The sequence below is a fragment of the Astatotilapia calliptera genome, chromosome 1 (assembly GCF_900246225.1).
Source record: "Astatotilapia calliptera chromosome 1, fAstCal1.2, whole genome shotgun sequence".
NCBI lineage: Eukaryota > Metazoa > Chordata > Actinopteri > Cichliformes > Cichlidae > Astatotilapia > Astatotilapia calliptera.
In genome coordinates, this window is record NC_039302.1 from 4203778 (window position 1) to 4220724 (window position 16947).

Below are 16947 nucleotides of genomic sequence, written 5' to 3' on the forward strand. Positions count from 1 at the left end.
CCCAAAAACTAAATAAGACCTTGTCATACAATTATTGCTGTAATATTTATGGGATTGTTGTAATCTTGAGAAAACAAATGTAAGATAATGACGAGAAGAATCAGAGTGCGTGATCAGAATAATGAGGTGTTTAAGGCTTTGTCGTCATCACAGTAATGCAGTGATAGAAGTTGGTATATTCAATTTCACAGTTTTTTTCCTTTTATCGTTACATTTTAGTTTTTGGAAAATAAATAAAAATACAACCTGTGTACGAAAGACCAAACATCCCCGCTTGAAAAGTGAAGCAAAAGAGTGACTTGAAAATATTTCCTGGTTTTATGCGTTTAGTCACATAGACTAGAACAACGAGGCCATTTCTTTATAACTCGACTCGTGATTGGTAGTCAGAAAGGAGGATTACCCAGGTTAAGGTCACTGGATGACTAGTCAGTTATAAGCAAAATAGAAAAAAGGTCCCTAAAATGTTATTTTATTTCAGTTCACACAAATTATTGATGCTGTATTTGAAAAATGACAATAAAATCTGAGCTTTCCATCCTGAAGCAGGTTTATATGAGACCATCTAGAGTGCCCTCTGTAGTGCACTTGGTGAACTTCCGCCAATTTTCATGCAACGTGATCAACACGAAGTGAAATGGTTAGTTCTCAAGATACGAATAATCATCGCCGGCTGGCTTTGTCATCAGTCATCATCCTTCTGCAGTGATCATATTATGTGTATGCTGCCGCCACCTCAACAGGTGGGTCAGTCTCAACTAAATCTTCCACAAAGATTGTCTGTCTGTCTCACACTAAAGCTGGATGTCTCGAGAACACTTCTATGTGGTCTTGGTCTCACTGTCTCGGTCTTGCTGTCTCAGATCGACATAGTGGTCGGGAGATTTGGAGTCAACAGTATCCATGACACACAACGTAACGTTCGATGATGTGTCATTTCAAAAGCATCAGCTCTAAGAGCCGTGCTTAGAGAGTGCTTTGTGATGAATCAGAGTCGACTCCCATTGAGCGAGAGCCGCTCCTCACTTAATTTCCTTTGGCTGCTCAGCTCTCACACAGTGGCTCAGCTATGCTCCAATCCCTCCATATTGTGGCCAATCACATGCGAGGATATAAGATAATATCATTATGTGAAAAACAGAGGGTGATGGACGCGACAGTCAAGTGGAGCGTGCGTCTGTCCTCTCAGTGAGTGAGTGAGACAGCGGTGAGGAGGGCTGTGCGAGAGCAAGAACACATAAATATGCCTGATACCCGTAAACGAAGCAGCATCTGGCTGCAGTTTAAAGACTTTTTTGTCTCGGTCTTGATACCCTCCTGTCTTGGTCTCGTCTTGGTTTAGGCGGTCTTGACTACAAGCCTATCGCACACACACCTATATTTTTAAAGAAATGATTATAAATCAAATTCTTTGGATTTTGATCTCCCGCGAATGTGATGAAGAATTTGAAAGAGCACTGCAGGTTTGGCACAAACCACGTATAGGTGGTTCAGCTAATGTTACTGGTGTTTCAACATTTTATATATGGATATAGATCATTAGAAACATGGATGTGATTTTTATAAAGACTTTATTGGAAGTTTTTGCTCCAGTACATATGGTGTTCCAACCAAACGTATTTTTGTGTAAAATACTACAGTGTAATTTACAGGCTGTTAATAAATGGTGACAGTAACAAAATTAAACAGATGTGTGAAGCTTCCCTCTGAGGACTCGGGGTCAGTCTTGCTCAGGTGAGGATGTCGTGGGCCTGCTGCTCCACCAGCACGGCCATGTTCTTCACGTCGTCGCACCAGAAGTCCAGACGCTCCTTCATCCCTTTGATCTGAAACAGCGACCAACAGGAGAGTCAGACCAACAGGTACAGTAATCATAACTACTGTCGACATAACGGGCATTTCAGGTCCCATTACTGGGTGAGCTGCTGTACACATTTGTTACATGCTTAGAGTGTTTGATGTTTCTATATTTAAAGAAGAATTAAAAAAGAGCCCAACAGATACTGATTTTTAACTGTCATACTGATATTTAGAGACTGAAAAATCAGGGCCGATATTTTTCTTTCAGACAAACATAACATTGATGTGCAGTTATTTTATCTGCTTCTTTATATTCTGCTTGAATCAGCTTGTCGGGGAAGTTGCAGATTGCCCTCTGGTGGCTAAGCTTTGTAACATCGACACTCATGGTTGAAGGGTGTTTCTTGTCGGTCTTCTTTATTTTTGACCTTTTTAAACCTATCGGCTGTTATAAATGCTTATACCCACATGAGTACCAAACAGATAACATCAGCCCACCAACGAAGCTGTAAACAGTGAAAGCTGGCATCACTGTGACCAACCTGCTGCAGGTCCAGCACTCTGGGCTGCACCCAGGTCATCTGCACCTTCTGGTCCACCTCGTCAATGTTCCCTTTGATCAGGCCCACAGACAGAGCCTTCATCACAAGCAGCTCAACCTACAAACAGACCGATACAACCATCAGCCTACACGAGGATCAGCTGTATGTGACCAGTATTAGGACAAACAACATTATCTCCAGTTATCAAAGGTGAGCATTAATTTCATTATCAGAGTTACACCCTGATTAAACACACGTTCTGACCGCACTGACCTCATTAACGGGGATTTTGGCACTCTGAGCGATTTCAGTGAAGGTCAGCTGTCTGTGATTCGCAGGACGAGTGAATGTCATCTGGAAGGGAACGAGAAGATGTTCAGTTTATTGTGGACAAACTGACGTCATTACACATCAGTGTTTACAACCTAACTGGCAATCCCACCTCCATGACGCAGAGCAGCTGAATCTTCTGCATCAGTTTACCTTCTTGTGACGCGAGGTCGGGCTGTGACCAACAGAGAAAACAGTGAGTTGACCCAAACATACACGTGAAGACTTTGCCAGATCATCTCTGGATTAAAGATTTTTCAACAAAATGCAGTTAAGACAGGGAGAAGAAACACAGGCAGAGGTCTTAAAAACAAGCACTCAGCACCTAAACCTGAAAAATTCAAACTTTATTTACAAAGGTCTTATTCATGTTCGCCTGAGGTTACCGTTACTTATTTGTGACTTTTAAACGGGGTTATTGATTATTTCCTGCACCTGCAGAAACTCCAGTTCATGTGTCAGAATAAATTCAGCTGTTATAGATGACAAGTCATCATTACACACATCTCAGGCATTAAAATGAGTCCCCACCTGTTGGCCCCAGGCAGACTTTAAGCTCTGAAATTTCTCCACATTGCCTGCATTGAAGGCATATAGTGTGTCAATCAGCCACTGCTTGTCTGTGTTCCTCAGCGACTCCAGCACAGGATGCATCAGCTGCACAGAGAAGCCACATGAGTAATCAGCACAGGCAGGTCGAGCTACACAACATGTGGCTAACAGAGTTCAAATCCCACCAGCTCTCCAAAGTTGTAAACTCCCTCTCCTAAGAGTCCAGCCAGGCCGAGCGTGAACGCCCTCTCCTGCCTCTCCGTCTCTGTGAACAACAATTACAAAATGAACTGAATACGAGTGATCTGCTGTGTTCTGACTGACACGCAGCTTAATTCATGCTGTTGTTTACCTGGAAAGCATCTGATGTCCACACAGCCCAGGTAGCGCAAGGCGTCCTTATAGTAGGCAGCGTGGTCTCCAACAAGGCGATAGTATTTACTGGAGAGGTCATAAAAGCGGCCGTGGACTGACGTCACTCCAGGCAAGTTATTCAACGTTTCCTCAATTTCTTCAATTTCTTTCTACAAGTGGAAAAAACAGGGAAGGCGATAAGTGGATGGATCACTGCTTTTAAACCCAACCTGAAGCTGTTACACCTCAGGGGGTTTCTCCTCTCCACACACACTTTATTTACAGACGTGGATCAGGTTAACACCCCGTTTTACCACAGACTGTATAAAAAAGATGGAAGGTGATGTGAAAGTGCCCCACACCTGTGTTCTTCTTAATGGCCACGGAGGCAGCAACTCCTATGGCTGCAAAGTGAAGCTGGATTTTATACACATCCTACTTCTTTTTAACATTTTCATTTGTGTCCTGTTTCTCTCACAGCCAGTCAGAAAACAGCTGCACTTTTTGTCCATCAGTGACACCACCACCCAACATGTGTTCTGACTTCAGTGAATATCACAAAAAAGAAGGTTGTTGCAGCCCATATAGCTCTAACTTGAGCATTTACGCTAACTCAATTGGAATATATAACCTTATCTCAACTGACTGTCTTTGAAATACAGATTTCACTGATTCCCTCTTCTCCATGCGCTTGGGTGTAAGGCTGTGCATTCATCCTAATTTTGGAGTTTGTGAACGGTGACGTCTGTGAGGAAGGAGGTGGAGATGTCACATTTTTGTACAATGAGCGCAAAGATTGGAGGAAGGGAAAATGTCAGGTGTGCATGAGTGTGGCAGCAAGAAAACGATGACTGAACACCTACGAGTTATTTCAAGGATATCTACACCCAAGTGCCATTTGGACTGCACTTGTGGGTTTAACAGCTGCTGGTTTTTCTCATGCTAACAGGCAGAAACATCACGTGAACGTTCCAGGCAGTTGGAAACGCTCTGTCACATGCTATATCTGAGCTCAAGTCTGCCAACACCTCGCTCAGAGTTTTACCTTTGTGGCAGGAACGTCGTTGATCTCAAGTCTAAGATTGCCGATGGCGGTCTTGCAGAGAATCACTGCTTCCTCGCTGCTTTTCACCTGAACCAGGTGGAGACGCGCAGACGTTTGGTCAAAAGTGCACTTTACAGAATGTAACTTCAAAGCAACCTGTCATGCTGGTGTCTGGTCATCTTACCTTTTCCCTGGTCTTTTCAAGAAAAACGATGGCATCTTTTTGATCTAGACACAAACAGCGTTGGATTTTAATGCCAAAAAATGAATTAAAACAGAAAGAAAATGTTCCCATTTCTCCGTACCTGACATTTGTCTGGCAACGAACAGTAAAATCTCCACCAGCGACAATGGATTGATTCTGATAAAGGAACAAAAATTATAAATTAACAGGTAAAAAACAGTAAATACTTGTATTTGCTCTGTTTAGGACAAGCGGATGAACAACTCACCTGTGTTCAAAGTCACTCATGAAATTTTCATAAAGCTGGAAGGAAAAAAAAGAAACGGAAAAGAGAGAATATTTAGTGGACAGTGTTATTCATTACCTTAGAAATGTAGCTATGACATTAGTGAATATCTGTACCAAGGGCCTCTTTGGTATGATATGTTTTAATATATACTAGTATGCAGTAAGTCTACATGTACGACAAACTGCTGCTGCATAAACTTAAATATTCAAGATAAACTAATTATGACAATGACAAGAGACCATGTAGGCGTCGGAATAATTTAGTGGCATCACTTCTCATTTTCAGCAGAACTGTACAGATACTTCGTTATGAAATGTAGTTTCCATTTGCATGCTGGTCAAATCTATGCATGTATGTGCTTAAAGAAGGCCTGTTCTGCTTCTCCTTATTTTCTACACCCTGTATCAAAGGTGGATGCTCATATTAAGCACTAATAAACATGACAATGTTTCACAGTATGTGTAAGGAAACCCTGTCATTGCAGCAACGCAGTTCTGGCTGTAAGCACAGAAGCCCCACCCACCTGCTGCTCAAACCTTCTGCCTGCTGGGGCCAGCCAATAAGAAAAAGATTGGCTTAAATAGACAGGGGCTTAAATCAAGAGTCCATGCAAATGAACTATGAGTCATGCAAAGCTAGAGTCCAATAATAAAAATAAGAAGCTGTGAATGAGCAAACAGGTAAAGTATGTAAAGATGAGAACCCACTCATGTTCAACGCTGCAACGTTTTCAGGGTGAAGCAGTTCAAACTGACAGAGGTCAGCTTGTATTAGCAGTAATTCCGATGTGTTATAGCTAAAAATGATCTCTAAAAGTAAAACAAGTTTGAAGTGAAAGTACAAACAAGTACTGCAAATAATATATGTTTTGATGTGAACATGGGGCGTTAAAAACAGTATATTCTCTAGTCTGCAGCACAGTTTTGAAAAGGAGGGCAGAGGAACAGACTGGCATTGGGTGGCCAGCGCTGGCCCTGCTACTGAACCACAGCAGTGCGTCTCAGTGGGACTATCCAGTGCTGTGAAGCTGCAGTGCAAACACATAATATATCACCACAGTCTGGTGCAGCTAAAACAACCTGGATTAGTGGAAAAAAAAAAACCAAGATCTGGTCCAATGAGGCACCTGTGATGCCATCAGCTGGAACTCATATACTGCTGTTTACCACACAGCCGAAAGGGGTTTTAGCTAACCCCTCCACCTCTCCAACAGTGTAAAAAAAAAAAAAAAAATACATAAACACCTGGCAAACTGCCGGGGGGGGGGGGGTGTCAAGTATAACTCAATTTTTGGTAATACTCTATTGAAATACTGATACATTTCTGACAAATAAGGCAACAGAATTACTTTGTTCTCAATATCTGACAATCATGCTTACTCTTGTATGTTGTGTAAAGCATTACAAAGAGTGGCTGAGATGCAGTTACCTGTATGATACCATCGCCTGTTTTGAAGCAGGGATCTCTGACAAAGACCATCAGCTTCAGAGTCAATTGATGCCACAATCTAAGGGCAGAACAAAGAAAACAGTTCAAATCAGTCACAACTGCCAGTTCCTTTTAATTCATGATATCAGCCAAAAAACTACATCAAAATATGAGAAGAGTGCAATGAAGAGCTGAGAGACTTTATTCACCAAAAATCCCATCTACACACGACACCCCCATAGAGTAGTACTCATTCTATGGACTAGACTAGACCAACAGGGCCAAACAGACTGAGCACTACCTGAATTTACACAGAATCTTTTGGAAACAAGCTTTATTGTTCACATACACAATCATACAGAGTACAACATGCAGTGAAATGTGTCGTGTCTGAGCTGAAGACATAGCTGTGCCTTTCCAGGGCTTGGCGTTTGGCAATGGGGGCCTAGCCAAGACCCTTACTCCCTTATTAGGGAATCGAACTTGCGACTTCCGCTCCAAAGGTGTGGGGTCTTGATAGCCAGACAGGAACAGAAAGCAATTATCATTCCTGAGAACAGTCATCCAGTGGGAAGATATGTATATCTGTGCCAAATCAAAGGAAAAGCCAACGAGGGTCACCACGTGTTGGTGTTTGAATGGTGATGGTTTAACACTACAGTCTATGCCACAGTGTCAGCGACCAGAGTTCTCATTATTTTAGTCTTGTCCCCCCCTTCTGCAGCACACTTTTTAGTGAGTCCCTTCCTGCTGCTGAAATCACGACGAACAACACAGAATTGAACTGCAGTGGCCCTTCCTTTTAAGGGAGCAGGAGATCCAAACTATGTCAGCAAAGCACCCCCATAACAGATCCACCAGATTCCCTTAAGGTTTCTTTTTAGTCTGTCTCCCACTTTATAATATTACATATCAGAACTTTCAGTTAGCCTGTGAACTTCAATTACAAACCATTATCCGTTTATAAGGGTTAAAAACTGAAAAATTGGCCACTGCATAGCTAAAAGGGCCGTCTTTAATTATTTGCTTTGTTTGAACACTGTCAAAATACCAAATGCATATAGAGTCAACTGACACATAATAAGGAAAAACAAATCCTGATATCATGGAGGCGAGAAATTAGATGTTTGTTTCGCGATTATTGCTTGTCAAACTGATTAAAAGACTGTTTGAACAGTTACAGGTTGTTTTCTTGTTTTACGGTTAATTGACACTGTTAGCAAGGATGCACAGTAACAGCTACAAAAACCTGTGACAGCACAACAAATAGACTCCCGCTGCCCTAAATATTAGTGCTGGGCTCAAACCTAAAACTCAATTAGAGTTTAGAAAACAATATCATTTTGTTCCGAATTTAAAGCTTAAGCTTACTGCCAACGTGAGCTAAAGCTATGCTACAACAGCTAACCTCAGCTCCGTGCATGACTCAGCTTGCATTTCCAATGAATGGGCTAGCTAATGTAAGCTAGGCTAGCGCTAGCGGCTAGCTGCCACTTCTTACGACTTTTGTACCTTTTGTTGTACAAATCCTCCAGCGCGTGCCATTCCGACGCCAGCTCCGGCGTGGGGCTGTTACTCTGCTGCTGCTTGAGGTACCCAGTAACATCTTTCATGATAGCGACAAAATGTAGTTTATTCTATACTAATACGTGTTGTTGAATTTTTTTAGCTAATGTCAAGCAGCCTGTCGTGTTGTGGTAATGGGACTGCGCTGTTGCTGCCAGGCGCAAAGAATTATGGGAAATGAAGGAGGCGTTTTGGGTTTTTTTTTTATTGCTAGCTAAGATTTTCTGTAACTTAAGTTGTTTGGGTGCAGTCAGTCGCCTTATGTTTATTGCTATGGGATATATTTTTAATAAGCAAACGACGGATAAATTATAAATTGCAAGTTTGTGCAAGTGAAGCTAAGTTGTATCGTCGTATATTACAGAACTGTCAAAAAGGAGGTCAAAGGACACAGTTCTGCAGGTCTGTAGGCAGTCATTCTATATAGCTATTTTCAAAGGAGCTAAAATCGGCTTCTGTAAAACGGTGACAGCAAGAGCCATGCAGTGAAAGTGTGCGTGAAGTTTATTTTGAATCCTACAGCTTTGTTATGGCTTCTTCTGTTAGCTGCTCTTTGTTATTGTTACCTGCCAGACTCTGTCGAAGTCTGCGGTCAAGAGCAAGCTGGACGCTCTCCGCTAAAGGTTAGTGCACAGAGAGAGCTCAAATGATGCAACACAAAATGCATGTATGACCTATTATATTTGACACAAGTATTTGATTTCTAGGCTTCGATCAAAGGAGCTCGTTTCCAAGTGAAGGTGCAACAGTTCTGTCCAGGTACCTGCATGGATACAAGAAACATGACAGCAGAGTCCAGGTGATGCAATATAGGCATCACCTGGCTGTCAACGCTGCATGTAGCGATATTTTAGTCAGTCTAATGAGCATTACAACTATAGGGATGCCGTGTGATGTCCTATTATGAGTTACTCTGATTCTCGTTCCTAATGTTGGATCAGTGGGAACATCAGTGCATCTTCTCCAGTCCCAGTGTTGAAGTGTCTCTGGGAATGATTCTGAACTCCGAGTTGCCCCTGGTGTATCCATCGGAGGGTGTGTCAATGACAAATTAAAAGTGCTTTGTGATGACAGCGCCTCCTCTATGGAGAAACAACTTGCATACATTGCTCAGGTGTGATTTTCTTCCATACACTCTTCAAATGTCTGAAGGTTCCATCTGCCCTTTAGTTCTTTCCATAGATGTTCATTTGGTCAGGTGATTGGCTGGGCTTTTCGAAACACTTTATTTTCTTTCTCTGAAACTCCCAAACACATACTAAACAACGTAGTGTATGCTGTGCAGTGCAGCGAGGCATGCTCAGACCTCTACACTGGAGAGAGCAAACAGACACTTCATAAACGTTCACATTTTGGACAGAGAAGACAGGTAGTTTGAAAGAGGAGTGGCAGAAGCCACCCTTGAACAGAGGCTTATGACAACTGCCACCTATAATCCAGTTTTCAGAGCCCTTCCCAGGCGCCTTAACAGTGTCACATCTTGTGTCAGTTCATCAGTAGGTCACATGATGGGGCAAGGTTTCCCCTGAAACGTCAGCTGATAATGCCCCACGCCCTTTCTTCGCACCTTGGCTCATGTGATGAGGCCCTTGATCAACACTGGGTCAACAACCGTCTTAAGGGATAACTCCAACTAGGGCTTAAATACTAGGGACTCTCCACGATTTGCTCTTAGAACTGAAGAAGCTTCCCTGATGAGAGGTGAAACACCTTCAGGAAACTTAAAGAACTCCAGCTCCAAGCTGGCCCCAACAGTGCTCACTGGAACCTTCAGTAGTTTGGAAACTCTTCTGTACGCAGTGCCATCAGTATGCTTTGCAACAACAAAGCTGCAACAGTCTTGAGAGAGCTCCTTGGTTTTATCCCTCATCAGATGTTTATTGTGTGATACTTTGGTAATATGACACCAACTGGGACTGAAGCAGCTGGTATTATTTGCACTTTCTAGCTGACAGAGTTCAGCTGCTGTCATGATTTCATGTGTTTAGTACTTTTTCCATGTCTCATTATTTTTTCACATAACTTGATTTATGGACATCTATGCTTTGATTTCTTTGCATGTGTGGATGAGCTGTTACCAACATCCGACTTTCATGTCAATAGCACTGTGACAGGAGTGACGGACCTGACCACACGTTTCACTTTCCAGCACACTTCTGTATTAGATTGCTGCTTTCCAATCCCTGGCTGCAGCTTTTCAGCTGCCAGCCACACATACACAAGAACAGCCTCATGACCCAGTTCATACTTTCTAAGCAGGCGTGTCGGTCTCCCTGCAGCTGCGCCACAAACAAACAAGCACCTTTAGAAATATGTTTACTTAGAAAATTGGTGACATGTTCAATACTTACTAAACCCGCTGTATGTGAAGCACAAAGTGTTTTGAGTGCTCAAATTGAGTAGAAGGGTGCTATGTAAATGGCCTGTATTTGTATAGCGCTTTACTTAGTCCCTATGGACCCCAAAGCGCTTTACACATCCAGTCATCCACCCATTCACACACTGGTGATGGCAGCTACATTGTAGCCACAGCCACCCTGGGGCGCACTGACAGAGGCGAGGCTGCCGGACACTGGCGCCACCGGCCCCTCTGACCACCACCAGTAGGTAACGGGTGAAGTGTCTTGCCCAATGACACAATGACCGAGACTGTCGGAGCCGGGGCTCAAACTGGCAACCTTTCAATTACAAGATGAACTGCCAACTCTTGAGCCACGATCGGGGCTCAAGACCAGCCGTTTACTTTTCCCAGACATGCACGATCTCTCTGCTGGACTCAGACCCGAGGGTTTTTCTCCCACGGTGGAAGTTCGTCCGCTAAGCAGCAGACCCTGGAGGATATCGCGAAGAGCATCCGGGAGCAGCAGTTCAAGAGGGTCGTGGTGATGGCTGGAGCAGGGATCAGCACTCCCAGTGGCATCCCAGATTTCAGGTAATATGGCTAGCTGTGGTTTCCTGCCCTGGCGTCTACCCATATCAGTAAAGACAAGGTGCATTCTGGTCTCGATCAACAGTTTCATTTGGATTCACTTGCAGGTCTCCAGGCAGTGGTCTCTATGACAACCTGCAGCAGTATGACCTGCCTTACGCTGAGGCCATATTTGAGATTAGCTTTTTCCACCATAACCCAAATCCCTTCTTCGCCCTGGCCAAAGAGCTGTATCCAGGAAACTACCGCCCCAACCTGACACACTACTTTGTATATCTGCTTCACAAGAAGGGTCAGCTGCTCCGGATGTACACACAGAACATTGATGGCCTGGAAAGACGTACGAAGTTTAGTTGTTTGACGTAACCGTGCATCACAGAGACTGTGACAGTGAACTTGATGTGCTTGTTTTCTGTGTTTATGCCTATTTCTAGTAGCAGGGATTCCTCCTGAGATGCTGGTGGAGGCCCACGGCACGTTTGCCACTGCCACCTGCACCGCTTGCTTGAGGAAATATGAGGGCGAGGACCTCAGAGTGAGTCAGAACGCACTATTGCATAAAAATGATTCAGAATTTTTTTTTCGTTAGGTTTTTTTTTTGACAAGTTGGATATTTGGGATGTGATGAACAGTGCTACTCATACTGGTGACACACAGCTTCTGGCTGTAAATTTCATTTTGCTTTCATAGCTATATTAGTCGTTCCAACTTTGAAACTAGTACACTGACACTAGATAATGGAATTCTAAAATGCCAGAAAACCTCCAAAAACAACCCAACATTCATCCCTCAAAGTGTTCTTAGGAAAACTCAGGACAGTAGAGTCGTGAGATTTTTAGAGGTGAATGGAATTTTTTCCCAGTAATCAGTGATGCCTTCAGAGATGTGAAAGTTACATGTGCCATGTGAATTAATATAAATCAGGGTGAAAGTTTCCTCCGTGCTAAGGGCTCTACGTGCCTCACTGTATCAGGGATCGCAGACAAGCTTGAGTTTTATTCTGTTTTGTTTTTTATCAGGTGTTGGTGTTGTGAAAAATGTCCTTGTTGTTTGTTTTGATTTGATTGATTTTTTGCTAAACAAGCAAGGAAGAAATCAGCGCTTCTTAAGTTGGCAGGATAATAAACCAATGACCAGACTGAGATGTTGAGCAGCTGTTCAGCACATGATTAGGATACGTGTAGTGTTTGTTCCGTTCTGATGTTCAGAGTCTGCGTTGCTGTAAGACCCAAACTTCACGTCAACTGTGTGGATTTATGCTTTCTTCTGTTCCTCTGTAACAAGGATTTTGTTTGTTTGGGCTGCAAGTTTCAGATGAGTCGAATGCATTTGTGTTTTTCCTGTCAAGTAAAAAAAACAGGCATCTGCTGTCTACAAGAAATATGTTTTTCCCTCAAACTTGTACAGGTGAACTTTTGAATTCTCATAATTCATTCAAAGAATTTGCAAATAAGCAATTATTTCTTTCTTTTTTTAATGGATTTTTCAGGTTGTATTTTCATTGAAATCTGGTGTATTTATGTCATACTCTGATTAGTTTAAAACATTTAGTTGGAAAAAAAAAATCACTTGTAGACAGTAATTTGACATTTTGTGTTTTGTTAGCCCGACGTGATGAGTGGGACGGTCCCCAAGTGTCCCACCTGTAAGGGCGTGGTAAAGCCTGACATCGTGTTTTTTGGTGAGGAGCTTCCACGACACTTCTTCAAGTATATCACAGACTTCCCACTGGCAGACCTGCTGATCATCATGGGCACATCACTGGAGGTGAGCTTCAAACTCAGGCAGCAAACACACTACCTTCACACAGTGAGGCCTGTAAGTGTTTGGATTTTAAATCAAACAATCGAAACGTGATTGTTCAGACTTTCATTCAAGGGTTTAAACAAAAGCGCTGTGTTATGAACAGAAGACCTGTTTAGGAGTCACAGCCATTTTCAGAGGCTCAAAAGTAACTGGACAAATTAAAATCAGTTTAAATATAAGAATTGTTACAACACTTGGGTGAAAGTCATTAACTAACTTGGATATAACAGCAAAATAACAAAAAATGCTTCTTTGTTCAAATACTTGATGCTATTTAAAAAAGAAGATGTGAGGAAGTAAAGCTTGGCGGGTGAAAAGCAACGTGGCTCATCTTCTCTTTGAAATGTTTGTTTGGTAACTTTGTGGTATGATAAAGTAACCACAGTATAACCACTGCATGTCCATGGCACCATCTGTTACAGCTGCAACATGTACATGCAGTGTCACTGCATCATCTACATCAGGGGTGTCAAACTCAAATACACAGTGGGCCAAAATTCAAAACTGGAACAAAGTCGCGGGCTAACATTAATATTTATTGAAAAAGAAAATCTTCCTCCAGATATAAGAATGAATCTCTTCTTATGGAGTCAAACAAGTTTTGCTGAAAAACTGAATTTGGAACAAGCAAAGCTTAAATACTAGACAATATATATATATATATATATATATATATATATATATATATATATATATATATATGTATCTCTGCGCTCGACAGTGCAGCCTAGGCGGAGTAGTCGAACGCAGATTCACTGAGCGCTCAACACAGACAGCATCGTCAGAAGGAAAGTTGATAAAATAAATTACAAATGTTGTATTGTTCGATACATATGCATACCGAACCGAAAGCACTGTATCGAATGGTTCAATATCGATACGAATATCGTTGCACCCCTAATAAATATATATATATATATATATATATATATATATATATATATATATATATATATATATATATATATATATATATATACCAGTAGGCCAGCTCTAATAGTAATGTGGTATGGCTTCGCGGGCCAAATGTAATTAGGCTGCGGGCCAGAGTTTGACACCTATGATCTACATTCTTGTTTGAGGGTTCATAAAGGGCTGCAGTTAACTCTTTGCTCTTTAGGTGGAGCCTTTTGCCAGTCTTGCTGGAGCTGTTCGCAGTTCTGTGCCCCGTCTTCTCATCAACAGGGACTTGGTGGGGCCGTTCACCTGGAGCCGCCGGCCTAATGACGTCGCACAGCTGGGTGATGTGGTGAGCGGTGTGCAAGCTCTGGTTGATGCTCTTGGCTGGACTCGGGAACTTGACGCTCTGATGGCGACCAGCACTGAGAAAGTGAGTGCGTCATTAGCTTTTAGTTCAGAAAATCACATCAAAAATCGTCACGTTCCGGCTGCATTGGGCCTTTTGGATAGTTTTCTGGCTTCGTCCCAGTCCAAAGACATGCAGTTAGCCTGGTCAGGTTCATTGGTGATTCTAAATTGCCCACAGGTGTAAATGTGAGTGTGAATGGTTGTCTCTGTGTTAAGCATGTGACAGACTCGCAGCTTATTGACGGTATACCCTTCTCGTCACCACGCTGGGCGGGTGGGCGATGTTTGTGAATGCAGTATCTTGAGAACAAAGTGACGTAGGAGTCTCAGATTGATACCATGGTGTCCCTGAAGGTTCTCAGTCATCCAGGAAATAAAAAAGATCAATTATCAAATTTAACAACCTACAGAGGTAGTTTGATCATTTTAAAGACACTCTGAAAGTAAAATATGATGCGGCAGGCTAGTACGTTTTGACAAAATTTCTTTGCAGCAACTCAAAATGGTACTCTGTGGTTTGCCACATGTTTGTATGCAAGCCTGAGAACATTGGTACATGTTCACATTGAGATGGGTCAGGATCTGGATCAGCTCATCGCTGAGCTCCTGGACAGTCTGAGGAGAAACCTGTCAGATTGGGATGGACTGAAACATCATGTCCCAGAGGTTCTACTGGGTTTAGGTCAGGCGAGCGTGGGGGACAGTCAGCATCAGTTCCTCCATCCAGATCTGCCTGCATACTCTCATACCACAAGAGGCTGGAGGAATCCAGGACCAACTATACCAGCGTAGGGCCTGACTGTGGGTCCAAGGATTTCATCCCAATACCTAATGGCAGTCATGGTGCCGTCGCCTATCCTGTAGAGGTCCGTGCGTCCCTCCAGCCCAGCAGCCATGCTGGATGATGATAACGTTCTCCACAGCTTCTTCAGACCTTTTCATGTCTGTCACATGTGCTCAGGGTTAATCTGCTCTCATTTGTGAAGACCACAGGGTGCCATTGGTGGAGCTGTTTTGATATTCAATGGATGAATCACACGCCATGGTGCTGGGCAGTGAGGACATGGTCCACTAGAAGATGTTGGGCCCTCTGGCCACCCTCATGAAGTCTGTTTTGGTCAGAGAAATCATCTGGAGGTCCTTTGGTAGCTCTGGCAGTGCTCATCCTGTTCCTCCCTGCACAAAGGAGCAGATACCGGTTCTGCTAATGGGTTAAGGACCTTCTATGTTCCTGTCCAGCTCTCCTGCAGTACCCGCCTGCATCCTAGAATCTCCTCCCTGCTCTTGAGACTGGTGCTGGGAGACGCAGCAAACCTTTTGGCAAAGACATGCATTGATGTGCCATCCTGGAGGACTACCTGTCCAATGTCTGTAGGGTCCAGGTATTGCACTGAGCTACCAGTAGTGACCCTGACCCTAGCCAAAGGCAGGGATGATAAAAACAGTCATAAAAGATAAGGAAGGAAAAAGTGTCAGTGGTGTCCACCTGTAAAACTATTCCTGTTTTGGGGGTTGTCTCATTGTTATCACTCTAGTGCACCTGTTGTTAATTTTATTAACTCATTAACAACGCTCTCTGCTACTGAACTGATCACATCAATATCCCAGAATTTTAACTGAGCGCAGTATTGAGCACAAATCTCACTGAAAACTTCACTAATCAAACTGTACGTACTTTCTCTGCAGAGTGCACCAAAAAAAGAAGAGTGACACAAGTTCACAACATCAAAAAACGAGGTTTGACTTTACATCAAACACACAAACTGTAGGATGAAGTCCAGAAGACTCGAGGTTTACCAGGATTTTAAAAATGGGATCAGTGGTAACTATCAGACTGGTAGATAAAGAAGTTGTATAGTGGAAATGCTGTGTAATTAATGCTCAGTCAAATATGAATAAAATACTGTATAACAAAGTTTTGTGTGCAGTAGAATTTACTCTGCAGTAGCAATATTGAGTACAGCACACAGTATTGTACAGGTACAGTACTCACTGGTACTTTATTTTATTTGTAAATGCACAGTTGACAGACCCAAGCTATCCTGTTAATGTGCCAGCTTTATTTTCACCTGCTGTCTCAGGGAGGTTATTGGCATGAATGGAGCCTTTTTCACTGGAGAGTATGAATCCCGAAGTCTGCTGCTCACCATCTTCAGCTCATGCTTAATGCTAGACTGAGTTAAAGACTGAAACACTGATGTAAGTCAGTAAGAACAGCTCACAAATATGGAGTCATACCAACAAAGAGGCTGTGTAGAATGTGAATTAAAGGGTAAAATAGGGATTATTCTTCACAGACGGATCCACACTGAGTGGACGCGTGTGTGCGTCGATGGTCATGAAGTCATTGTACACAGTCAGAGAGATCGTGAGTTCTGATACACTCATGACATCAATGTTATGTTTGCTTTTTGGTAACACTGCCAAAGAATTAGGGATAAAAACAGTTATTAAACAGCAGAGGGAGTAAGAGGGCAGCCGAGACTGTAACACACTCCTGTTTGAATCCTGCTGAGTGCTGTAAAGAATAATGGGAACTGCAGCTGAGACCACATTCACCTACTCTGTTTAAAATATAATTAAAAATGAAAAAAGAAAAAGTTTCTGATGGATATATGATGAGTTCAGTTTCTCGTATACACTGACTCATCACTTGTACATATAGTTAAAATAAATTTGAATTTAATTTTCATGCAAACATCTGATGTTCCCAGATGTTTGCATGAGGAGTAAACAGGTTACATGTGTCTGTGATCTGATGTGTATTTGTACAAACTTAAACTCCTTGCACAAACAAGCAGGCAGAAGTTGCTC

General features: G+C 42.6%; 2 protein-coding genes across 6 annotated transcripts; one reads left to right on the top strand and one right to left on the bottom strand.

Moving 5' to 3' along the window:
* Nucleotides 1–1554: 1554 nt before the first annotated feature.
* On the bottom strand, nucleotides 1555–8268 carry psmd13 (proteasome 26S subunit, non-ATPase 13). Of its 2 annotated transcripts, none has more exons than XM_026146503.1 (13): nucleotides 8037–8268; nucleotides 6525–6603; nucleotides 5076–5110; nucleotides 4929–4984; nucleotides 4808–4851; nucleotides 4624–4710; nucleotides 3577–3748; nucleotides 3410–3489; nucleotides 3204–3329; nucleotides 2785–2847; nucleotides 2616–2696; nucleotides 2343–2459; nucleotides 1555–1826 (listed from the first exon to the last, which is right to left on the bottom strand). In XM_026146503.1, the coding sequence occupies exons 1-13, from the start codon at nucleotides 8135–8137 to the stop codon at nucleotides 1731–1733; spliced, it is 1137 nt and encodes a 378-aa protein (XP_026002288.1). In that variant the 5' UTR covers nucleotides 8138–8268; the 3' UTR covers nucleotides 1555–1730. The 2 variants fall into 2 exon arrangements, with proteins under 2 accessions (XP_026002288.1, XP_026002383.1); XM_026146598.1 differs by lacking the exon at nucleotides 8037–8268 and adding an exon at nucleotides 7933–7976.
* Nucleotides 8269–8326: 58 nt separating this feature from the next.
* Nucleotides 8327–16710, top strand: sirt3 (sirtuin 3). 4 transcript variants are annotated; one of them, XM_026146817.1, is made up of 9 exons: nucleotides 8327–8492; nucleotides 8613–8713; nucleotides 8798–8849; nucleotides 10843–11022; nucleotides 11127–11359; nucleotides 11454–11554; nucleotides 12625–12786; nucleotides 13946–14155; nucleotides 15820–16710. In XM_026146817.1, the coding sequence occupies exons 2-9, from the start codon at nucleotides 8620–8622 to the stop codon at nucleotides 15841–15843; spliced, it is 1056 nt and encodes a 351-aa protein (XP_026002602.1). In that variant the 5' UTR covers nucleotides 8327–8492; nucleotides 8613–8619; the 3' UTR covers nucleotides 15844–16710. The 4 variants fall into 4 exon arrangements, with proteins under 4 accessions (XP_026002602.1, XP_026002690.1, XP_026002768.1 ...); XM_026146905.1 differs by having other exon boundaries at nucleotides 8637–8713; XM_026146983.1 differs by having other exon boundaries at nucleotides 8664–8713.
* The last annotated feature ends 237 nt before the right edge of the window (nucleotides 16711–16947 follow it).